The sequence below is a fragment of the Pseudophryne corroboree genome, chromosome 5 (assembly GCF_028390025.1).
Source record: "Pseudophryne corroboree isolate aPseCor3 chromosome 5, aPseCor3.hap2, whole genome shotgun sequence".
In the NCBI taxonomy this organism is placed as follows: Eukaryota; Metazoa; Chordata; class Amphibia; order Anura; family Myobatrachidae; genus Pseudophryne; species Pseudophryne corroboree.
This window is the reverse complement of record NC_086448.1, coordinates 440475550-440501248: the sequence shown is the minus strand read 5'-3', so window position 1 is coordinate 440501248 and position 25699 is coordinate 440475550. Positions and strand designations below refer to the sequence as shown.

Sequence of the window (25699 nt, the reverse complement as noted above, 5' to 3'; positions counted from 1 at the left end):
TTACCTGTTGTGAAAATCCTCGGTTTCAGGATGAAAGTCTCAAGAGCCACGCTGTCAAAGACAGTCGATCCAGGTGCTTGTGATAGCAAGGACCCTGAGACAGTAGATCGGGACGATGAAAACCATTCCACTTGGAAAGGATCAGATGTGGCAGAGGCCTCCAATGGACCTGAGCATACTCCACCATGTTGAATGTCGACACCATCAACCCCATCACACGCATTGCGGCGTGAATGGATACCCTTTGACTGTGTAGCAGCTCCTGAGTCCTTGACTGAATTTTGGATATTTTGTTCAGAGGTAGAATTACTCTCTGAAGACCTGAATCCAGCACAGCCCCCAAATAAGTCATCCGTTGTGACGGACCAGGGATGGCTTTGCCCAATTTATGAGCCGTGTCTCTGTAAACAAGCTTTTGTCTGTTGCAGATAACACCAAAGACATTTCTGAGACTGTGCCAGGATTAATAAGTTGTCGAGGTATGGAAAAAGCCTTATCCCTTGCTGACTGAAATAAGATGCCATCACCACCATTGTTTTTGGTGAATACCCTGGGAGCTGTGGCCAGTCCAAATGGTATGGCATGAAACTGAAAATGATGATGGAGGATAGCAAACCTGAGATAGCGCTCATGGGACAGTGCTATAGTAACATGTAGGTAAGCATCCTGGATATCCAGGGATACCATAAAATCCTCTGGCTCCATGGCAAAAATAATGGAACGTAAAGTCTCCATATGAAACAGAGGCACCCAAATGTACTTGTACAGCGCTTTGAGATTATGGGCCGGAACGACCCATTTGGTTTCTGGACTAGAAACAGGTTGTAATAAAAACCTTGTCCTCGTTGTGCAGGAGGAACTGGAATTATCACTCCTGACTGAAGCAACTTCTGAACTGCCTCTTGCAAAGCCCTGGCCTTCGTTTCCACTGAAGATGGGCTGGTACAAAAAAAACCTTTGAGGAGGGTGTTTCTTGAAAGCAAATGCATAACCGTGAGATACCATTTCTTGCACCCAGGCATCTGTGGTAGACTGCTGTCAGATCTGTGAAAACTGAAGAAGTTGGCCTTCCATCCTCCCCCAGGTGGAGGCCCGCCCCATCAGGCTGATGGCTTATCTACCGATTTGGAAGCCGGTCCTCTGGTAGCCCAATGCTTTTTAGTCTTATCAGACTTCTTTGATTGGGACAGATTGCCATCACCCTTTCCTTTTGCTTTTCCTTGATGCCGAAAAAGCAGAAAAGCTGGAAATCTAGGCTTGATTTTGTGTGGGGTAAGAAACTTCACTTTCTTTGATTCTTCTTCTGACTCCAAAAAACAGTTTCATTCTTTACCAAAAAGAATATCTGCAGTAAAGGGAAAAGTCAGCTTTCCATGTACGTAGACAAAACGTTCTGCAAGCTGCTACTGCTGAGGCTGATGCATGAGAGGCAATTGTATCCATATCCAAGGCTGCTTCTTCCATAAACGTTGCTGCCTGTTTGATATGTGCATTATGAGACTTTTGCTCTCTAGCTGCCATTGAAAACTCCTACTCCAATGCATAAGCCCAGGCTGCCACTGCTTTTGCCATCCAGGCTGAAGCCATGGCTGGTCTTATGATTGCCAAAGGCAAGGAAAAAATGGTTTTAAGAAAACAATCGATTCTCCTAACCGTGACATCATTTAAGGATGTTGACGGCAGAGGTAATGTAGATTCTCGCACCAGTCGAATGACATGTGCATCTACTTTGGGAGCCAGCTCACTTTTTAAACAGTCCCCAGCCGAAAGAGGATAATTGGAATTCCATTTTTTTGGAATTCTAAACTTCTTACTGGGCATAATCCAAGCCTCTTGCATAATTTCAGTCAGCTGTTCTGACCCAGAAAACTCAGTCCTAACTGTTTTAGGACATTTAAACACAGGTGCCTTAGATTTTAACACAGGCTCTGACTCCTCCTCTAAGGATAGCATGGCTTTCATAGCACTAATCAGCTCAGTATGTCTACCGAGCTGAGGCCTTCCTCCTCATCTCCGTATGCAGAACCGGAATGTGACGAGCCCTCATACTCAGACGAGTCTTCATCTGAAACATGTGTGGACTGTGAAGATTTTGTTACATATCTACGTGATTTACTTACCACCGGCCTTTCAGCCTGTTTTTGTTGAGAGGCTGCCGCTTACCCTGCTGGATGTAAGAAACCCCAGGTGGAAGGTTGCATGTAAGTGTTAACAGGGTAACTTGTCCCTGGTATAGAAGCTGGCATTATCCGCTCAGCTATACTGGATGTCTGTGCAAAAGTAGCTCATGGGGGTTCAACGTGAACCTGTGCCTGCCTTGATTTAAAAGGCTTCCGTGAAAACTAAAACAGTTTGCACATAAACCAGTTTGAACCATACCCTGAGAGATTAACCCAGCATTGCAAGACAAACATGAAATGAGTGTTGGTGCTGCTGTGGAAAGTGTATTTTCCTCACCCTTGCCACTCTTAGACATGCTAAATAAATCACACACCTGTACATTGTTAACTACACAATGTGACTGTAATCATTTTAAAATTTGTTAAAGTGACACACAATCCGACCCTACCATGCTTTGCACCAGCACTGAGGATCGGAATACACAGAAGAACTGACAGAATTATAGTAAAAGTCAGCAATCACACTAGCAATCAGTCACAGGTTATACATTAGTATAATAAGCAATATGAGCACATAATCAATACATTTCAAGTATGTAGGAGAATATATTACTGCATTACCTTATACAGGAGTTTTAAACGTATTTAGTCGCACAGCAAAAGAAAACAGCAGCAATAGTTTTCAGACTCGTATGCATCAGGCACTTATCCAACTATTCGTACTCAAAGGTAGATAGAGACTTAGTGCTGTATAACCCGGCTGAGGAGAGTGGGACACAGGGAGACTTCACCCCGCTTCCAGGGTCGATCAATAAGTTAGTGAACGCTGAGTGGATCCAGACGCTAATAGTGTACACACTCACCCTGTGAACCTACAGTGAACACAAACGCCCAAGTGAACACTCACGCACCAGTCACACAGTCGCCTATGCTGCAACTGGGTCCTTTTAGATACACAGTGTCTCAGACGGAAGCGGGAACTCCGTTCATGGCGGGAAACTCGGAGGGAACTGGTCATGAACTGGGGGGAGGGACGACTAAGGAAGCATCCGACTCCCCACTGCTGACATCAACCCTAGGGATTGCGGCCTCATACTACCCCCCTGGAGCCTAAGATCCCTAGGGCCTAGCGCTGGTGCACCCGAGGTGGCAGCCGCGTCAGCGACTGTTTGATAGTCTCTTCCCAAAACAGTGCGGCTGTGCAAGTATTCCCCTACTAAGCAGAACCGATGTCTTACCTTCTCCCCGTGCTCCAGCCACAGCCTGGTAACGTCTGCTAGACTTGCTAGTACATCCGACACAGAAGACCTCCGAAACAGCACTGTACACGAGGATAAGCGTTGTCGCGACTCAGCAGGGAGACACTTTTTAGACAAGGTTGCTCCAAAAAAAATAGTAAGACTATAAAAGTAAAATAAAAAAAGCCTATGGCTGGGAGGCCGAAAGCTTTGACCGTTTGGTGCAAATCCACTGTCGCGTCATCATATCCCAATGTTATCCTGTAGATAACCTGTGGACCCTGCCGGAGAAATTGTTGGATGATTAAGTTCTGCCCACTTTAATGTGCGGCTTTCCTCCTTCATTGCCATCAGACTGCGAGTGCCTCCTTGGTGATTGAGGTAAGCTACTGCAGTGGCATTTTCAGTCTGAATCTGCAACGGATTGCCGTGAAGCACTTCTTTTGCCTGGGCTAATGCCATGTAGATGGCCCCAAGTTCAAGGACATCGATTGGCAGACAACTTTCTTCTTTGGTCCAACAACCCTGGAGAAAGTATTGCCCTGTTACGGCTCCCTAGCCTCAGAGACCAGCGTCCGTTGTCTGAAGCACCCAGTCTGAAATCCAAAAGGCCCGACCTTTGTCCAAGTGGGGCGTCTGTAGCCAAAGGCTAATGACTGACATACTTTCAGAGGAAGTGTCATTGTCTGACTTTTCATCGTCTGATGTGGTCAATTCCATCTGGAGAGAATCAGATGTTGAAGGGACCTTGAATGGTACTTGGTATATTCTACCATGTCAAATGCCGAGACCATTGATCCCAGTATCCGCATTGCTGCATGAATGGACACTCTCCGACTGTGCAGTAATCTGCAAATTCTCATCTGTATTGTGGATATTTTGTCCAGGTGTAGAAATATTTTCTGAAGACTGGAATCCAATACAGCCCCTAGGTGCATTATCCATTGGGATGGGAATAAGGAGGACTTTGCCCAATTTATGAGCCAGATGTGAGCCTGTAGGCAGGCTATTGTCACTTGTAAATAGCAGTGGAGGGTTTCCTGGGATTGTGCCAGGATTAGCAGGTCGTCCAGGTTTTTAAAAATCCTTATTCCCTGACGACGTACATGAACACCCGTGAAGCTGCAGTCAGTCCGAAGGGTAGAGCTTAAAACTGAAAATGTTGCTGGAGTATAGCGAACCTGAGATAGCACTGATGAGTGCTATTGGTACATGTATGTAAGCATCTTGAATGTCCAAGGACACCATGAAATCTCGAGCCTTCATTGCCAGGATAATGGTCTGTAATGTTTCCATATGGAACCGAGGCACCCAAACATATTTGTTCATAGCTTTGAGAGATTGAGAATGGGTCGATGGGACCCATTTGGCTTCTGAACCAAGTGAGTGTGACAGCACATTCATCCATGGGGGTTGTTGCCTAAATGCAGAAGGGTTTTGTGAACAACCCATAACCGGAGAATCCGCTATATTCGATAGAAACTGTGCAAAAGATGCCCAGGAGATTTTGTGTGCTTGTACAGGTTCCTGGCCTAAAGCCGGTTGGTCAACATGTTTAAGGTTTGTGAACCTATGACAGTTTGCTCACAACCTATCCTGCGTGTGAAAGCCTTCACTTAGGTATAGTTAAAGTGAAGTACTCGCCCTGTTTGCATCAGCATTGAGAGTATGAAAAACGAAAGGGATATAAACAAGCTGACAGAAAAAAAAAGAGAATTCTTAAAAGTCAGACAGCAGCACTAGCAAACACTTACAATGCATGAATATGCATTTGCAAATGGGCACTTATTCAAATACACAGTAGCATACGGGTAGGTAGGAATACAGTATTGTATAATCTAGCTCCCGAGAGCAGGATACAGGGAGACCAATAGCATATGCACACAGTTGCACATCTGCATTAGGCACTTATTCGACTACGCAATACCACAGAGGTAGGTATGAAATAAGTGCTGTATCACCTGCCTCCGGAGAGCGGGATACAGGGAAACTAGAACTCTGCTTCCTTAGTTTGATATTGCCGCCAAAAAACAGCTATCAGTAACAGACGCGCCAGTGAACAAAGCCGCACAGCGACTACAATGTACCACGTAATCTCATTGCTTCTCAGGCGGAAGCAGGTTAATACAGTTCATGGCGGAACACACAACGGAGACTGGCCATGAACCGGGGGGAAGTTGGGTTGGGGGGCAAACGGGGGAGGGCCTTGCACTCCACTGCTGACATCCATCCCAGGGTTCTGCGGCCTCATTAATCCCCAGAGCCTATGATCCCTAAGGTCTAGCGCTGGTAAACCCGAAGTGGAAGCCCGCGTCAGCAACTGTCCGGTAGTCTCCAGCCCGAGACTGTAATACTGCATTAAATGAGTCTTAGACCGTTAAGACGCCTTACCCTCTCCCCGTGCTCCAGTCGCAGCCTGTGATCGCAAGTATGGACCTGCTAGTAAGTCCAGCTGGAGCCCGCCGTAACACCAGCGTCTACAGGAGGTAACTGTTGTTTCGACCTTTGCAAAATGTGTTTAAGACAAAAAGGAAAGGCGCTAAAAAAAAAAAAAAAAAAAAAAAAAAAGGCTATATAAAATAATAAAAGCTTGTAGCTGTAATACAGCCACCCCGTTTCTACAGTGGTCTTGCTGAAGCCGCACCAAACAAAAAAACTGAATTACCTGGGTCAGGATGCAGGGTTATAGGGAGGCTGAACCGAAGCATCTACACAGGGTTGAGCAGAGCGCATTACTAATGTATTGGAAATTTACCTGCGCTCTCCCATGCATGTCCATTTACTTTTAACAGCTTTTTCTATAGTCCTAACAGCCATTGTTACAGATACAACTCTATCCCAGCTTTATTGTCAAAGGAGCTTGGAAACTTGCACACTCAATAGCCTCTGAGTCACTGACTTTTGACTATAATTACTATCAGTATGATATAATGGGAATCAGTAACTAATGGAACTGAACCTAATGGATGATATTGGTGTGACTGATTAATGAACTATATATTCAAGGTTTATTCCCACAGAAAGTTTTTATACATCTTTCATCCACTATTAAAAATAGGATTTTAATTACCTACCGGTAAATCCTTTTCTCATAGTCCGTGGAGGATGCTGGGGTCCATTTAGTACCATGAGGTATAGACAGGTCTTTTGGGAGCCACTGGCATTTTAAGAGTTTAATAGTGTGGGCTGGCTCCTCCCTCTATGCCCCTCCTACCAGACTCAGTCTAGAAACTGTGCCCGAGGAGACGGACATACTTCGAGAAAGAGACACACAGATAGTGGTGAGATTCACACATAACAAAAAGGAAAGCCAAGCTAACCAACTTGGAACAATTCAGCAACGGCTGAAACAACAATACTGAACCAAGTAACAATGCAGGAATACGAAGCACTGGGTGGGCGCCCAGCATCCTCTACGGACTACGAGAAAAGGATTTACTGGTAGGCAATTAAGATCCTATTTTCTCTTACGTACTAGAGGATGCTGGGGTCCATTTAGTACCATGGGGATGTACCAAAGCTCCCAGTACGGGATGGAGAGTGCTGAGGTTCCTGCAGAACAGATTGACCAAACCTTAAGTCCTCAGAGGCCAAAGTATCGAACTTGTAGAACTTGGCAAACGTGTTCGACCCTTACCAAGTTGCTACTCTGCAAAGGTGTAAAGCCGAGACCCCCCGGGCAGCCGCCCAGGAAGAATCCACTTTATGAGTAGAGTGGGTCGAACAGATTTTGGACATGGCAAGCCTGCTCGATAGTAAACCTGCTCCAGCGAGAAATCGTCTGCTTAGAAGCAGGACACCCAACCTTGTTGGGTTCATAAAGAACAAATAAAGCGTCCGACTTCCTGTGACGAGAAGTTCTCTTCACTTAAATTTTCAAAGCCCACACCACATCCAAAGACTTTGAGGTAATTGAGGTGTCAGTAGCCACTGGCAACACAATAGGTTTGGTTGATATGAAAAGCGGACAAAACCTTCGGAAAAAATTGCTGACGCGTTCTGAGCTCAGCCCTATCTTCATGAAAAATCAAGTAAGGGCTCTTGCATGACAACGCCCCCAATTGACACACGTCTAGCAGATGTCAATGTCAACATTGTGACTGCCTTCCAAGTAAGAAACTGGACGTCCACCTCCTGCAAAGGTTCAAACCAATCCGATTGTAGGAACTGCAGCACCACATTAAGATCCCAAGGTGCTGTAGGAGGCACAAAGGGTGGTTGGATGTGCAGAACCTCTTTCAAGAATGTCTGAACCTCAGAGAGGGCAGCCAATTGCTTCTAGAAGAAAATGGACAAGGCCGAAATCTGAACCTTTATGGAGCCCAAGTGGAGGCCCACGTCCACACCTGCTTGTAGAAAGAGGAGAAACCGTCCCAGTTGAAACTCCACCGTTGGAAACTTCTTGGATTCACACCAAGACACATACGGTTTGCAAATCCGATGGTAATGTTTAAACGTAACTTCCTTCCTAGCTTGAATCACGGTAGGAGTGACCTTTTTTGGAATGCCCTTCCCAGCTAAGATCTGGCGTTCAACCTCCATGCCGTCAAACATAGCCGCGGTAAGTCTTGATAGTCGAACGGCCCCTGTTGCAGAAGGTCCTCGGATCCCCCAGCAGTAATTCCAGAAGATCCGCGAACCAAGCCCTCCTTGGCCAGTCCGGAGCAATGAGGATCGCCTGAACTCTTGTTCTTTTTATTAGTTTGAGAATCCTTGGGATGAGTGGAAGTGGAGGGAACACATACACTGACTGGAACACCCACTGAGTTACCAGTGCGTCCACTGCCACTGCCTGTGGGTCTCTCGACCTGGAACAGTACGTACAAAGCTTCTTGTTGAGGCGAGAGGTCCTCATATGTACCTGAGGTACACCCCATCGGCTTGTTACCTCTGCGAACACCTCAGGGTGGAGGCCCAATTCTCCTGGATGGAGATCGTTTCTGCTGAGGAAGTCCGCTTCCCAGTTGTCCACTCCCAGAATGAAGATTGCTGATAGCGCCACCGCATGCTTTTCTGGACAGAGACAGAGACATTGCCGCTCTGCTCTTCGTTCCGCCCTGTCAGTTCATGTAGGACACTGCCGTTACATTGTCCGAATGGCCCGATCTTGCAGAAGATGCGCCGCTTGAAGAAGGCCGTTGTATATGGCCCTTAGCTCCAGAATGTTCATCGGAAGGATGGATTCCAGACTTGACCACCTTCCATGGAAGTTTTCCCCTTGGGTGACCGCTCCCCAACCTCTGAGACTTGCATCTGTGGTTAGAAGGATTCAATTCTGAATCCCAAACCTGCGGACCTCGAGTAGGTGAGAAGTTTGCAGCCACCAGAGGAGTGAAATTCTGGCTTTCGGCGACAGGCGTATCTGCTGGTGCATGTGAAGGTGTGATCCTGACCACTTGTCCAGGAGATCTAGCTTGAAGAACCTTGCATGGAATCTTCCGTATTGTAGAGCCTCGTAGGAGACATTCATCTTCCCCAGAAGGTGAATGCACTGATGAACCGACACCCGGGCTGGCTTCTCCACTGGCAGAAACACCCGCTGCACTTCCGTGTCGAGTATCATCCCCAGGAAGGGCAGTCTCCTTGTCGGCTCCAAATGTGACTTTGGAAGGTTCAGGATCCACCCGTGATCCTGGAGTAGTCGAGTTGAGAGAGCAATACTCTGCAACAACATCTCCCTGGAAGATGCTTTTATCAGCAGATCGTCCAGATATGGAATTATGTTTACTCCTTGCCTGCGAAGGAGTAGCATCATCTCTTCCATGACCTTGGTGAACACCTTGGGTGCTGTTGAGAGGCCAAAAGGCAGCGCCTGGAACTGATAGTGACAATCCAGCAGCGCAAATTGGAGATAAGCCTGGTGAGGCGGCCAGATCGGAATGTGAAGGTACGCATCCTTGATATCCAGGGATACTAAGAATTCCCCATCTTCCAGACCTGAGATCACCGCTCTCAGAGACTCCATCTTGAATTTGAATTCCCTCAAGTAGGGGTTCAATGACTTTAGGTTTAATATCAGCCTTACCGAACCGTCCGGTTTCGGTACCACAAACAGGTTTGAGTAATAACCCTTGTGTTTTAGGTGAGGTGGAACTGGAACAATAACATTTGTTCGGACCAGTTTCTGAATGGCTTCCTGCAGGATTGCACTTTTTGTCAGCGGAACTGGTAAGCCTGATTTGAAGAATCTGTGAGGTGGGAGTTTCTGAAACTCCAGTCTGTAGCCCTGGATAACAATGTCCGTCACCCAGATGTCTAGGCATAATGACGCCCAGATGTGACTGGAATTTTTTAGTCTCGTTCCCACCTGCCCAATCTCCAGGCTGGAAGGTCCACCGTCATGCTGAAGATCTTGAGAAAGCAGAACCTGGTTTCTGTTGTCCTGAACCTTTTGGTGCAGGTTTTCTGGATTTTCCCCGACCACCTCTAAAGAAAGTGGAAGGGGATTTGGATTTTCTAACTTTCGCGGTCCGAAAGGACTGCAGTGTAGACGTAGGATAAAATTTCCTAGGCGGTGGTGCTGCTGAGGGAAGAAAGGTTGACTTACCCGCAGTTGCCGTGGAGATCCACTCATCCAATGCGACCCCAAACAGAGCCTGACCTGTGAAGGGTAGGTTCTCCACACTTTTCTTGGATTCTGCATCCACAAGTCCATTGGCGTAGCCAGAGTCCTCTGCGTGCCGAAACCGCCATGGAAGTAGCACTCGCATTAAGCATGCCAAGGTACTTCATGGCTTCCACCATGAACCCATCAAATCCTATATGTGACACAAAAATAATTCAATGTCACACCTATCCATAGTATCTAAGTCCTCTAGTAATGTGCCTGACCACTTTACTATGGCTTTAGAAATCCACGCACAAGCAAAAGTGGGCCTTAAAGCCACGCCTGTAGCAGTGTATAGTGATTTGAGCGTAGTCTCAATCTTGCGGTTAGATGGCTCTTTTAGGGCGGTTGAACCAGGGACAGGTAAAACCACCTTTTTATACCACCTAGAATTTAACTCCTTAGAAGCCGGGAAGGTGAGCGAGAATTTCCTATTTTCCGTAACATAAGATTCCTCCTCTTGTTCAGGAAGCTTCTCAGAAATATGTAAAACATCAATAATGGCTTCAATCATTAGCTGCACCCCCTTAGCAAGGGATGCATCAACCCCCTGCATATTCCTATCACTGTCCCCGTATCAGAGTCGGTAGTGGGAGCTGAATGCTGCAACTCCTCTACAAATTCTCTCAAAAACTGCATCTCTCTCTCTCATTATGGGACATCCCTTGATGAAATCTGGAATATCATTCCCCTTAAAAAATCCACCCATGGGTGTCCAGATTCAGAAGGCTGGGAAAGCACATTGTAGTCATGAATACATGGACTACACTCCTCTGGAGAAGATACACACTCTGCAGCACATGATACAGAGCCCTTAGACATGGCAATGTGGATATACACACTCACACACATATACAGGAAAATGTCAGACACAGTTTCCCCCAGAGTACCTTCAGATAGTCACAGAGTATCAGGATCCAGCCACACAGTGCCCCTGTGGACAGTCATTATGATAAAAGCCAGATGCCGACTAATCAACCTTAATAGGTTGAATAGTACTAACTACACTCTCCCCCTTCCCCTGCCTATAACACCCTGGTACCGCAGTAACTGGAGTTATGTGTGGTTCAACACTCCCTGTCAGCATGTTCAGCGTTCTGCAGGGAGAAAATGGCGCTGGTGAGTGCTGGATCCGCCCTGAGGAGAAGCCCCGCATCCTGTAATGGCGTGCTGCTTCCCGCACAATGATTATACTGGTCTGAGGTCTCATGGTGCTAACAGCGGGATTAGCCCCTGTTAGCTCTACACACCAGTGTTAGGGTGATCTTGCTGGCCCAGGACGCCCCTCAGCAGCGCCTACATACACATGTTGCTGAGCCTTTATGAAGCACTGCCTGCCAGAGCTGCGCTCCCACCCTTCTGCCGCCATTCCCGCCGGTGACCTGCTAACCGGGCCACCGGCGCTGTACTCACCACTCTTCTTCTGGCTCTGTTAGGGGGTGGCGGGAGTGAGCGGTCGCCTCGTGGGCTTGCGATCAGCACCCTCAGGAGCTCAGTGTCCGGTCAGCGGAGATCGAGAACCATTAACTTCTAGAGTTGATTACTACTCCACCCCCCCCTCCTAAATGCCACGAAGCAGGGAGGCTGTTGCCAGCAGCCTCCCTGTACCTAACACTCTTAGAAAAAAAATAAAACTAGAAAAACTCCTAAGAGCTCCCCTAGCTGTGACTGGCTCCTCCGGACACATTTTCTAAACTGAGTCTGGTAGGAGGGGCATAGAGGGAAGAGCCACCCGACACTATTAAACTCTAAGTGCCAGTGGATCCCAAAGGACCCGTCTATACCCCTTGGTACTAAATGGACCCCAGCATCCTCTAGGACGTAAGAGAAAAGTGTTTTATATAAAATAGTTCTCTCTACCTGGAGTCTTGATGGAGTTTATCTTCTGATCGTCTGAAAGATAAAATAAATAAGCAGTAACACACAATTGCACACATTTGAAAATATGTGGCTGTTTACAGTAACTATTCACCTTGAACATTACCATATACACACATACACAGTGTCATTCTCACAGAGTGCTGCCTCACGTAACTACACAAAGCAATCAAAGAATGAGAATAAGGAATGCCAGGGACATGGGGGTATACTTACTTAAGTGCAGGTTTTTAGAAGTAAAGATATTGCCCATAGCAACTAGTGATGAGCGGGTTCGGTTTTACTCGGTTTTACTCGGTTCTCAAAACGGCATCTTATTGGCTCACGGATGTCACGTGTTTTGGATAGCCAATAAGATGCCGTTTTGAGAACCGAGTAAAACCGAACCTAGCAACCAGGTTCAACGTATTTATCGAGCACCTTTTTAGAAAGTAATAGCTAGAATCTGAGTGGTTACTATGGGCAACATCTCCACTTCTACAAACCCACACTTTAGTATATATACCCCATGGTGTGCAAAAAAATAAGAATTTACTCACCGGTAATTCTATTTCTCGTAGTCCATAGTGGATGCTGGGAACTCCGTAAGGACCATGGGGAATAGCGGGCTCCGAAGGAGGCTGGGCACTCTAGAAAGATCTTAGACTACCTGGTGTGCACTGGCTCCTCCCACTATGACCCTCCTCCAAGCCTCAGTTAGGTACTGTGCCCGGACGAGCGTACACAATAAGGAAGGATATTGAATCCCGGGTAAGACTCATACCAGCCACACCAATCACACCGTACAACTCGTGATATGAAACACAGTTAACAGTATGAAACAATAGAGCCTCTCAACAGATGGCTCAACAATAACCCGATTTAGTTAACAATAACTATGTACAAGTAATGCAGATAAACCGCACTTGGGATGGGCGCCCAGCATCCACTACGGACTACGAGAAATAGAATTACCGGTGAGTAAATTCTTATTTTCTCTAACGTCCTAGTGGATGCTGGGAACTCCGTAAGGACCATGGGGATTATACCAAAGCTCCCAAACGGGCGGGAGAGTGCGGATGACTCTGCAGCACCGAATGAGAGAACTCCAGGTCCTCCTCAGCCAGGGTATCAAATTTGTAGAATTTTGCAAACGTGTTTGCCCCTGACCAAGTAGCTGCTCGGCAAAGTTGTAAAGCCGAGACCCCTCGGGCAGCCGCCCAAGATGAGCCCACCTTCCTTGTGGAATGGGCATTGACAGATTTTGGCTGTGGCAGGCCTGCCACAGTATGTGCAAGCTGAATTGTACTACAAATCCAACGAGCAATACTCTGCTTAGAAGCAGGAGCACCCAGCTTGTTGGGTGCATATAGGATAAACAGCGAGTCAGATTTTCTGACTCCAGCCGTCCTGGAAACATATATTTTCAGGGCCCTGACAACGTCTAGCAACTTGGAGTCCTCCAAATCCTTAGTAGCCGCAGGCACCACAATAGGCTGGTTCAGGTGAAACGCTGACACCACCTTAGGGAGAAACTGGGGACGAGTCCTCAATTCTGCCCTATCCATATGGAAAATCAAATAAGGGCTTTTACAAGACAAAGCCGCCAATTCTGATACTCGCCTGGCAGAAGCCAAGGCCAATAACATAACCACCTTCCATGTGAGATATTTCAGATCCACGGTTTTTAGTGGTTCAAACCAAAGTGATTTTAAGAAAACTCAACACCACGTTGAGATCCCAAGGTGCCACAGGAGGCACAAACGGGGGCTGACTATGCAGCACTCCTTTTATAAATGTCTGAACTTCAGGTACTGAAGCTAGTTCTTTTTTGAAAGAAAATCGACAGAGCCGAGATCTGTACCTTAATGGAACCCAATTTAAGGCCCATAGTCACTCCTGCTTGCAGGAAATGCAGAAATCGACCTAGTTGAAATTCCTCTGTTGGGGCCCTTTCGGCCTCACACCATGCATTATATTTTCGCCATATGCGGGGATAATGAGTTGCTGTAACCTCTTTCCTGGCTTTAGTAAGCGTAGGAATTACTTCCTCCGGAATACCCTTTTCCTTCAGGATCCGGCGTTCAACCGCCATGCCGTCAAACGCAGCCGCGTTAAGTCTTGGAACAGACAGGGCCCCTGCTGCCGCAGGTCCTGACTGAGTGGCAGAGGCCATTGGTCCTCTGATATAAATTCTTGAAGTTCTGGGTACCAAGCTCTTCTTGGCCATCCACGAGTATCGTTCTTACTCCTCGCCTTCTTATTATTCTCAGTACCTTTGGTATGAGAGGCAGAGGGGAGAACACCTAAACCGACTGGTACACCCACGGTGTTACCAGAGCGTCCATAGCTATCGCCTGAGGGTCCCTTGACCTGGAGCAATATCTTTTATAGCTTTTTGTTAAGGCGGGACGCCATCATGTCCACCTGTGGCCTTTCCCAATGGTGTACAATCCTATTGGAAGACTTCTGGAGGAAGTCCCCATTCTCCCGGGTGGAGGTCGTGTCTGTTGAGAAGATCTGCTTCCCAGTTGTCCACTCCGGGAATGAACACTGCTGACAGTGCTAACACATGATTTTCCGCCTATCGGAGAATCCTTGTGGCTTCTGCCATCGCCATCCTGCTTTTTGTGCCGCCCTGTTGATTACATGGGCGACTGCCGTGATGTTGTCTGATTGGATCAGTACCGGCTGGTTTTGAAGCAGAGGCCTTGCTGGCCTCAGGGCATTGTAAATGGCCCTCAGATCCAGAATATTTATGTGTAGGGAAATAACCTGACTTGACCAAAGTCCCTGGAAGTTTCTTCCCTATGTGACTGCCCCCCAGCCTCAAAGGCTGGAATCCATGGTCACTAGGACCTAGTCCTGTATGCCGAACCTGCGGCCCTCTTGAAGATGGGCACTCTGCAGCCACCACAGTAGAGATACCCTGGTCCTTGGAGACAGGGTTATCAGCCTATGCATCGGAAGATGCGATCCGGACCACTTGTCCAACAGGTCCCTCTGAAAAGTTCTTGTATGGAACCTGCCTAATGGGATTGCTTCGTAAGAAGCTACCATTTTTCCCAGGACTCGCGTGCAATGATGCACCGCTACCTATTTTGGTTTCAGGAGGTCTCTGACTAGAGATGACAACTCCTTGGCTTTCTCCTCCGGGAGAAACACTATTTCTGGTTTATGTCCAGAACCATCCCCAGGAACAGTAGACGTGTCATATGAACCAGCTGTGACTTTGGACTGTTTAGAATCCACCTATGCTGTTGTAGCACTTTCCAAAATAGTGCTACCCCGACTACCAACAGCTCCTTGGACCTCGCCCTTATAACGAGATTGTCCAATTACGGGATAATTACAACTCCCTTTTTTTGAAGGAGTATCATCATTTCGGCCATTACCTTGATAAAACACCCTCGGTGCCATGTACAGTCCAAACGGCAGTGTCTGGACTTGGTAATGGTAATCCTGTACCACAAACCTGAGGTACTCCTGGCGAGGATGGTAAATGGGGACATGCAGGTAAGCATCCTTGATGTCCCAGGATACCATGTAATCCCCCTCGTCCAGGCTTGCAATAACCGCCCTGAGTGATTCCATCTTGAACTTGAATTTTTTTATGTTCAAGGATTTTAAATATAAAATGGGTCACACCGAACCATGCGGTTTCGGTACCCCAACCCATGTGGAATAGTAACCCCGTCCTTGTTGAAGTAGGGGCACCTTGAGTATTACCTGCTGGGAATACCGCTTATTAATTGCCTCTAGCACAGCCTCCCTGCTTGAGGGAGTTGTCAGCAAGGCATATTTTAGGAAACGGCTGGGGGGAGACATCTCTAATTCCAGCTTGTACCCCTGAAATACTACTTGGAAGAAACAGGGATCCACCTGTGAGCGAGCCCACTAATTGCTGAAATTTTTGAGGCGGCCCCCCACCGTACCTGGCTACACCTGTGGAGCACCCGCGTCATGGTGTGTACTCACAGGAGGCGGGGGAAGAATCTTGATTCTGGGAACAGGCTGACTGGTGCAGCTTTTTCCCTCTACCCTTGTCTCTGTACAGAAAGGAAGCGCCATTTGACCCGCTTGCTTTTCTGAAGCCGAAAGGACTGTACCTTTTTCTGTGAGGAAACCTGAGGTAAAATTATTTCTTCCCAGCAGTTGCTGTGGATACGAGGTCCCAGAGACCATCCCCAAATAATTCCTCACTCTTATAAGGCTCTCTATGCGCTTTTTAAGTCAGCATCACCTGTCCAGTGACAGGTCTCTAATACCCTCCTGACAGAATGGACATTACATTTATTTTGGATGCCAGCCGGCAAAATATCCCTCTGTGCATCCCCCATATATAAGACAACGTCTTTAATATGTTTTTATGTTTGCCAACTATTATCCCTGTTTGACAGGGTCACCAACCACGCTGCAGCAGCACTATCTGCAGGTCTCAGTCTAGTACCTGAGTGTGTAAATACAGACTTCAGGATAGCCTCCTGTTTTTTTTTTTTTTTTTTTCAACAGGTACCTATTAAAGTGGCCGTATCCTAAGACGGCAGTGCCACCTTTTTTGACAAACGTGTGAGCGCCTTATCCACCCTAGGGGATATCTCCCAGCGTAACTTATCCTCCTGGCGGGAAAGGGTACGCCATCAGTAACTTTTTATAAATTACCAGTTTCTTAACGGGGGAACCCACGCTTTTCACACACTTCATTTATTCATCTGATGGGGGAACAAAACACTGCCTGTTTTTTCTCCCCAAACCTAAAACCCATTTATAGAGGTTAAAGTCAGAAATGTATAACACATTTTTTATTGCCGGGATCAAGTCACGGATTGGATTGTGTATATGTCTCCACCTTGTCGACACTGGAGTCAGACTCCGTGCCGACATCTGTGTCTGCCATCTGAGAGAGCGGGCGTTTTTGAGCCCCTGATGGCCTTTGAGACGCCTGGGCAGGCGCGGGCTGCGAAGCCGGCTGTCCCACAGCTGTTACGTCATCCACCCTTTTATGTAAGGAGTTGACACTGTCTGTTAATACCTTTTACCTCTCTATCCACTCTGGTGTCGGCCCCACAGGGGGCGACATCACATATATCGGCCTCTGTTCCGTCACCATATAAGCCTCCTCATTCAACATGTCGACACAGCCGTACCGACACACCGCAGACACACAGGGAATGCTCTAAACGAGGACAGGACCCACAAAAGCCCTTTGGGGGGACAGAGTGAGAGTATGCCAGCACACACCAGAGCGCTATATACTGCAGGGACTAACTGAGTTATGTCCCCTATAGCTTTATATCTATATATATATATATATAATGTATACTGCGCCTAAATTTAGTGCCCCCTCTCTCTTTTTTTAACCCTTGTAGACTGCAGGGGAGAGCCAGGGAGCTTCCCTCCAACGGAGCTGTGAGGGAAAATGGCGCCAGTGTGCTGAGGAGATAGGCTCCGCCCCTTTTTCGCGGCCTATTCTCCCGTTTTTTATGGACTTCTGGCAGGGGTATTTACCTCATATATAGCCCCTGGGGCTATATATTGAGGTATTTTTGCCAGCCAAGGTGTTTTTATTGCTGCCTCAGGGCGCCCCCCCCCAGCGCCCTGCACCCTCAGTGACCGGAGTATGAAGTGTGTGAGAGGAGCAATGGCGCACAGCTGCAGTGCTGTGCGCTACCTTGGTGAAGACTGAGTCTTCATGCCGCCGATTTTCCGGACCATCTTCTTGCTTCTGGCTCTGTAAGGGGGACGGCGGCGCGGCTCCGGGACCGAACATCAAGGCTGGGCCTGCGGTCGATCCCTCTGGAGCTAATGGTGTCCAGTAGCCTAAGAAGCCCAATCCGGCTGCAAGCAGGCGAGTTCGCTTCTTCTCCCCTTAGTCCCTCGCTGCAGTGAGCCTGTTGCCAGCAGGTCTAACTGAAAAGAACAAATTCTAAGACTATAACTTTCTAAGAGCTCAGGAGAGCCCCTAGTGTGCATCCAACCTCGGCCGGGCACGAAATCTAACTGAGGCTTGGAGGAGGGTCATAGTGGGAGGAGCCAGTGCACACCAGGTAGTCTAAGATCTTTCTAGAGTGCCCAGCCTCCTTCGGAGCCCGCTATTCCCCATGGTCCTTACGGAGTTCCCAGCATCCACTAGGACGTTAGAGAAATTAAGTGTTTGCCTAGTGGAGTTACAAATTATGGCTAAAAACTCTGTTCAGAAAACCCCAAAGCTCAAGTATTCTAGATAAATGTTTCCCCACATGCAAGTATATGTAAAAGTAATACTCTTCTATACCTGGATTCTTTGTGGCGTCCATCTTCTTAGTTTCTTAAATGTGAAGACAAAAAGTAAGCTGTAAGGTTCACATTCAGAAGGCGTTGGTTACAATGACTAGATTTCACTTTCAGTGAAGCCATGTGATATCATAATCACAGAGGACCTCATTACAGTGCATCTCCACTTGTAGCTAGCTGTACGGTTGCAATTGGCCATTGGTTAAGAGCGCCATAGGCCTCTAGATGCAGCTGATGTGACCAACCCCCTTCCCCCCCCCCCCCCGAGTACGCATCAGACCACAAATTCATCTGAAATGCATGCATAAATAGTTTTTACGTGTGTAATAGTGGTTCTCTAATTCATGATTTAAATTCAAAACAGTTTTCATTTTCAAGTGTTCTGGATACATGAAACCCTGCAAACATTTATATAAAAAACTAGTGTAGGTTTATAAAAAATGTTTTCGCTTTTTTCATTACCAGGAATCCTTGTGGTGTAAATCATCTGGACTTCTGGAAGGTAAAGAGAAATGTAAATGTAACTGCTCACATTTAGAAGATTTCCCTCCCACCCAGGCAAGGTAAACTAAAAAGTTTTGGTGCATAATGGACACTTTTGAATGCAGAACAAGCAAGCAAAAATACTGTACACAGTATGCACCAATGACCATCCAATTGCATCCTTACAGGTTTAGGAAGGCAAGCCTTGAAAATTAACAAAAGCCAACCGGCAGTGGTCTGTTTGGAAGCGGACAATACTCGTAATCATAAAAAACAAAAACTAAACATGTCTTCCGTCCTACTCAAATGCAGAGTCCTATAATACTAGATCCACAATGCACTGACAACATACAGATTTTATATTTGGTGCACAAGTGTTTTTTCATTACTGGCTACATTTAAAAAGATCCACAGATGGAGCAAATTATTAAACTTGTAATTAAACTTGTAATACTGAAAAAATCTTGGAGATGCACTATTAGGGGTCCCCCAGTACTAGAGTTGGAAAGCACTGACATACAGAGAAGAAAAAAAAAAAAAAATGGAAGGCCTCCTTATCAAGACACCTCACCCAGTAGAATGTAAGGGATCATGTTGTTCTGATTCAAAACCACCTGAAAGCAAGGTTTGGTTCTAAACACAGACTGGAAAATGAGGAAGGGCAAAAGAGACCCCAGTTCCAAAACTACATTAGATAAGAAGATAGCTAAAAAAGAAGACAACCTTCCATCTGAGACTTCAGCAATGCTTAGAATGTCCATAAACCAAGTTACTCAGTAAGTCCAGGAGCATGCAGAGTGCCCTTATTTGTTTTGAAGACCTGTGGAAGAAACTCTACAGGAGCCAATACGTAGATAAGGCAAATGGAAGCTTCAATACTCTCATTCTTTATCAGAAATATTTCTTAGTCCCTCATCCTGGAGAAGAAGGTTCAGCCAAAGCGCCACATGTAAACATCCGTTTGATCCCACACGTCCATCAGCTGTTGACAGAGCGTACGAGTACGATACAGCCAGATAGAGTACACTACCTGCAAATAAATCCCCTAGTATGTGACAGCGTACACGGGGGGTCATTCCGAGTTGATCGCACGTAGCAACTTTTTGCTGCCCGTGCGATCAACTAGACGCCGCCTATGGGGGAGGGCTTTTTTGCATAGCAAGGCTGCGAACGCTTGTGCAGCCGTGCTATGCAAAAAATGTTGTGTAGTTTCTAAGTAGCTCTCAACTTACACACTCGCTGCGATGTCTTCAGCATGTCCGGTCCCAGAATTGACGTCAGACACCTGCCCTGCAAACGCCTGGACACGCCTGCGTTGGACTCATCACTCTCAGAAAACGGTGCGTTGCTGCTCCCGAATGCCATCCTGCTGTCAATCTTCTTGCGATCGCTTTCTTCATTCTTACTGTCATTGCCGCAACGACGCGCCTGTGCACTGCGGCCGACGCGCATGCGCAGAACCGACCCGTTCGCACCGCTGCGAAAAAAGCAGCGTGCGAACGGGTCGGAATGGCTCCCACAGTACACAGCACAAGCGTCTTAATCCGGTACTATATGACTGAGTACACAGTACACAACACCAGCCAATAAATCCGGCAGTATGTGACAGAGTACACAATAGAACACACTTGAAGGTAAATATTGTGCAGCACTATATACGAGACCCTGACGCACCTAGTCCCTAAGGTTACAGAATATAGTGATATAGCTGTGGTACACTGAAAGTGAAATCCACACAGCAGATACAGGCACACACAGTCAGTGACAATGCAAATAATAATTTTAGTAAGACAATAAAACTTCACTGGACTAGTATATATATATATATATATACACATAACAATGCGCGGTCCGAGACCGGATGTATATATCAGAATACTCGTACAATACATTCTGGCACAAGTACACTCGATCTTAACTAACGCAGTCTTAATATTGACATGTAGAATACTTAAGTGTCTGTAAAATCACAGCGCTGATGTACAGGCAGATTTACAGAGGAGTCCCGGAGACCAATCGCAGGTAATACTAGAAGATGGCGTCCAGCGTCTCAGTCAGGGAGAGTGTGAGGCAGCTCCAGGGCGGGAAGACCAGCAGTAGATGGTGGCCAGAGCTGGGGGAGGGACTACAGGTCAAGCACCTTCTCCCCTATGCTGGTCCTCACCACCTGGTACTATGGAGTCTAAATAAAGTGGATATTAATATATCCGACCTGTACTCCTATGCCTTGGTGGATATAGTGGGGTCTCAGCACTGTTACAGTGTCCATGCTAGCGTCGCAGTCTGCCTCCTTAAAATGTGACCGGAACGCAATTTAATGGCGGGTCCCGCCTGGGGGACCCTCTTATCTCCTCCCTTCTGTAGCAGCCACGCGAACCAGGAGAGCGTCTGCGACCGTGTGCCTAGAGCTGGAGAGTCTTTGCCGCAAGTACCCGGGAACAGAGCCAGCGGGAGTATGCAACGCCGCTTGGGAGGTGACGGAGACGCAGAACAGAAAGTCACCCTAACATGTAAGTGCTGCTGCCCTTGAAGTCTTCTAAAAGCTTTTTCAGGGCTGCCCAGTGCAGCCCCCCTGTTAAGTGACCTGCTTCAGCAGGCACCAACTCGAAACTGAGCTCACAGTGCCTGGAGGCGGGGTTATACAGGAGGCCCCACAATGCATCCTGGGACAGTCTAAAGCTCTAGCCTGTTGGTGCCTAGATCAAGATCCATCTCTACACACCGAAGTTTCCCTGTGGAAACCAATGTACCCCGCTGCAGAAATAAACATTTCTGTATCAGGCGACAAGACACTGAAATAATCATGTTTGCAGAAACTGGGGGGTAGGTGCCATTGTAGGAAGTATGGAGTAGAAAGAGGGGAACAGAAAGAGGGAATAGCACGAGGGGAGAGGGCCCTGCGCGTGACAGTTTACATTTTAAAGGGGAGGGGCAGACAGACAGGAGTGACACAGAAGGGGTAGAAGTGAAGGAGGCACTGCACTGATAGTGCCATGGCAGGAGACCAATTTGTAAAGTATGGTACAGATGTAGGGGAGGCCAAAGGGGACTTGTTGGAGATCCCTCGGGAGGCAATGTCACTACCCGTTGGTTCCATAAAACCCCTGGAATGAGTAGAAAATAAGATTTTACACTTACCGGTAAATCTATTTCTCGTAGTCCGTAGAGGATGCTGGGACTCCGTAAGGACCATGGGGAATAGACGGGCTCCCCAGGAGGCATGGGCACTTTAAGAAAGACTTTGGACTCTGGGTGTGCACTGGCTCCTCCATCTATGCCCCTCCTCCAGACCCCAGTTAGAGAAACTGTGCCCAGAGGAGATGGACAGTACGAGGAAAGGATTTTTGGGAATCCCAGGGCAAGATTCATACCAGCCACACCAATCACACCGTATAACTTGTGATAACTACCCAGTTAATAGTATGAACAAACAACATAGTCTCGGTCTAAACCGATGAAACTATAACATAACCCTTATGTAAGCAAAAACTATATACAAGTCTTGCTGAAGTAGTCCGCACTTGGGACGGGCGTCCAGCATCCTCTACGGACTACGAGAAATAGATTTACCGGTAAGTGTAAAATCTTATTTTCTCTAACGTCCTAGAGGATGCTGGGACTCCATAAGGACCATGGGGATTATACCAAAGCTCCCAAATGGGCGGGAGAATGCGGATGACTCTGCAGCACCGATTGAGCAAACAGGAGGTCCTCCTCAGCCAGGGTATCAAATTTATAGAACTTTGCAAAGGTGTTTGACCCCGACCAAGTAGCTGCTCGGCACAACTGTAATGCCGAGACCCCTCGGGCAGCCGCACAAGACGAGCCCACCTTCCTAGTGGAATGGGCCTTAATCGATTTAGGCAATGGCAATCCTGCCGTAGAATGCGCCTGCTGAATCGTGTTCCAGATCCAGCGAGCAATAGTCTGCTTTGAAGCAGGCGCGCCAACTTTGTTGGCTGCATACAGAACAAACAGCGCTTCAGTTTTCCTAACCCTCGCTGTTCTGGCCACATAAATCTTCAAAGCCCTGACCACATCAAGGGACTCGGAATCCTCCAAGTCCAGTGTAGCCACAGGCACGACAATAGGTTGATTCATATGAAAAGAAGAGTCCACTTTAGGCAGAAATTGAGGACGAGTCCTCAATTCTGCCCTATCCACGTGGAAAAGCAGATAGGGGCTTTTATGTGACAAAGCCGCTAATTCCGAAACACGCCTCGCAGAAGCCAAGGCCAACAACATGACCACTTTCCAAGTGAGATATTTCAACTCCACTGTTGTGAGTGGTTCAAACAAAGGTGACTTGAGGAAACTTAATACCACATTAAGATCCCACAGCGCCACCGGAGGTACAAAAGGAGGCTGAATATGCAGCACCCCCTTCACGAATGTCTGTACTTCAGGAAGAGAAGCCAATTCCTTTTGAAAGAAAATGGATAAGGCCAAAATTTGGACCTTTATGGACCCTAATTTTAGGCCCAAAGTCACTCCTGTTTGCAGGAAGTGAAGCAGACGACCCAAATGGAACTCTTCCGTAGGAGCAGTCGTGGCCTCACACCAAGAAACATATTTTCGCCATATACGGTGATAATGTGTCAATGTCACATCCTTCCTAGCCTTGATCAGGGTAGGAATGAACTCCTCCGGAATACCTTTTTTCGCTAGGATCCGGCGTTCAACCGCCATGCCGTCAAACGCAGCCGCGGTAAGTCTTGGAACAGACAGGGCCCCTGCTGCAGCAGGTCCTGTCTTAGAGGAAGAGGCCACGGATCTTCTGTGAGCAACTCTTGCAGATCCGGATACCAAGTCCTTCGTGGCCAATCTGGAACAATGAGGATTCTTCTTAGTCTTATTATTCTCAACACCTTGGGTATGAGAGGTAGAGGAAGGAACACATAGACCGATCTGAACACCCAAGGTGTCACTAGAGCGTCCACCGCTACCGCCTGAGGGTCTCTTGACCTGGCGCAATACCGCTTTAGCTTTTTGTTGACGGGACGCCATCATGTCTATCTGAGGCAGTCCCCACCGACCCACGATCTGTGCGAATAGTTCTTGATGAAGTCCCCACTCTCCCGGATGCGGGTCGTGCCTGCTGAGGAAGTCCGCTTTCCAGTTGTCCATCCCCGGGATGAATACAGCTGATAGGGCGCTTACATGGCCTTCCGCCCAGCGAAGAATCCTGGTCGCTTCTGCCATGGCCGCTCTGCTCCGTGTGCCGCCTTGGCGGTTTACATGAGCCACTGCTGTGACATTGTCTGACTGAATCAGAACCGGTTTGTCGCGAAGCAATGCCTCCGCCTGGCGTAGGGCGTTGTATATGGCCCTCAACTCCAGGACGTTGATGTGGAGACAAGTCTCTAGATTTGACCAGAGACCTTGGAAATTTCTTCCCAGTGTGACTGCTCCCCAACCTCGAAGGCTTGCGTCCGTGGTCACCAGGATCCAGTCCTGAATTTCGAACCTGCGGCCTTCTAGGAGGTGAGCACTGTGCAGCCACCACAGGAGAGATATCCTGGCTCTGGGAGACAGGGTGATCCTCTGATGCATTTGTAAATGGGACCCGGACCATTTGTCCAGTAGATCCCATTGAAAGGTCCTCGCATGGAACCTTCCGAAGGGGATGGCCTCGTACGATGCCACCATCTTCCCCAGGACACGCGTGCAGTGATGCACTGAAACCTTTTTTTTAGCTTTAATAGGTTCCTGACCAGGGCTATGAGCTCCTGAGCCTTTTCCATCGGAAGAAAAACCTTTTTATGGTCTGTGTCTAGAATTAGACCCAGAAAGGTCAGGCGCGTTGTAGGGACTAGCTGGAACTTCGGTATATTGAGAATCCAGCCGTGCCCTTGCAACATCCTCACCGACACGCTGTCCAGCAACTTCTCCCGAGATCTCGCCTTTATGAGGAGATCGTCCAAGTATGGGATAATTGTGACAACCTGCTTGCGCAGGAGCACCATCATTTCCGCCATTACCTTGGTGAAAATTCTCGGGGCTGTGGAAAGCCCAAACGGCAACGTCTGAAACTGGTAATGACAGTCCTGTACTACAAATCTCAGGAACGGCTAGTGAGGAGGGAAAATCGGAACATGAAGGTATGCATCCTTTATGTCCAGGGACACCATCCAATCCCCCCCCCCCTCCAGGCTGGCGATGACCGCTCTGAGCGTTTCCATCTTGAACTTGAACTTTTTCAAGTACAAGTTCAGGGATTTTAGATTCAAAATGGGCCTGACCGAACCGTCCGGTTTCGGGACCACAAACAGGGTTGAGTAATACCCCTTTCCTTGCTGGAGAAGAGGAACTTTGACTATCACCTGTTGAAGATACAATTTTTGAATTGCAGTCAACACTAACTCCCTCTCTGACGGGGAAGCTGGCAGAGCAGATTTGAAAAACCGGCGAGGAGGCACGTCTTCGAAATCCAGCCTGTATCCCTGAGAAACAATCTCTATAGCCCAGGGATCCACCTGTGAGTGAACCCAGACCTGGCTGAAAAATCGAAGACGTGCCCCCACTTGAGCCTTGAGCCGACTCCCCCCGGGAAGCCCCAGCGTCATTCGGTGGACTTTGCAGATGTAGGGGAGGACTTCTGCTCCTGGGAACTAGCTGCATGCAGCTTTTTTCCCTTGCCTTTTCCTCTGGCAAGGAAGGACGATCCCCGTACCTTCTTGCTTTTATTGGAACGAAAGGACTGCATTTGATAATGAGGTGCCTTTTTAGTATGCTGCGGAGGGACATAAGGTAAGAAATTCGATTTACCGGCCGTAGCAGTAGAGACGAGGTCCGAGAGGCCTTCTCCAAACAACTCCTCCCCCTTGTAAGGCAACGACTCCATATGCCGCTTTGAGTCGGCATCCCCCGTCCACTGTCCGGTCCACAGGAGTCGCCTAGCAGAAATAGACAAAGCATTTATTCTGGAGCTTAGTAAACAAATGTCTCTTTGAGCATCCCTCATATATAAAGCAGCATCCTTGATATGCTCTAGAGTCATTAGAATGGTATCGTTATCTAGGGTGTCAAGTTCCGTAGATAAGGAATCTGTCCATGCTGCGACAGCACTACACACCCAGGCCGATGCCATAGCCGGTCTAACGATAGTACCGGAATGTGTG

The 25699-nt window shown here is 47.6% G+C and overlaps 1 protein-coding gene across 38 annotated transcripts in view; it reads right to left on the bottom strand.

Moving 5' to 3' along the window:
* Positions 1-25699, bottom strand: part of LOC134927837 (uncharacterized) — a 1188393-nt gene that overhangs the window by 957732 nt on the left and 204962 nt on the right. The window contains exons 20-22 of one of the 38 annotated variants that reach the window (XM_063922886.1): positions 18558-18590; positions 18097-18129; positions 11826-11858 (exon numbers count right to left, since the gene is read on the bottom strand). The exons of the other annotated variants lie outside the window; for them this stretch is intronic. Of the exons in view, the coding sequence (XP_063778956.1) occupies positions 11826-11858; positions 18097-18129; positions 18558-18590 (99 nt within the window). The remainder of the gene's footprint in view (positions 1-11825; positions 11859-18096; positions 18130-18557; positions 18591-25699) is intronic. 38 annotated transcript variants of the gene reach the window in all.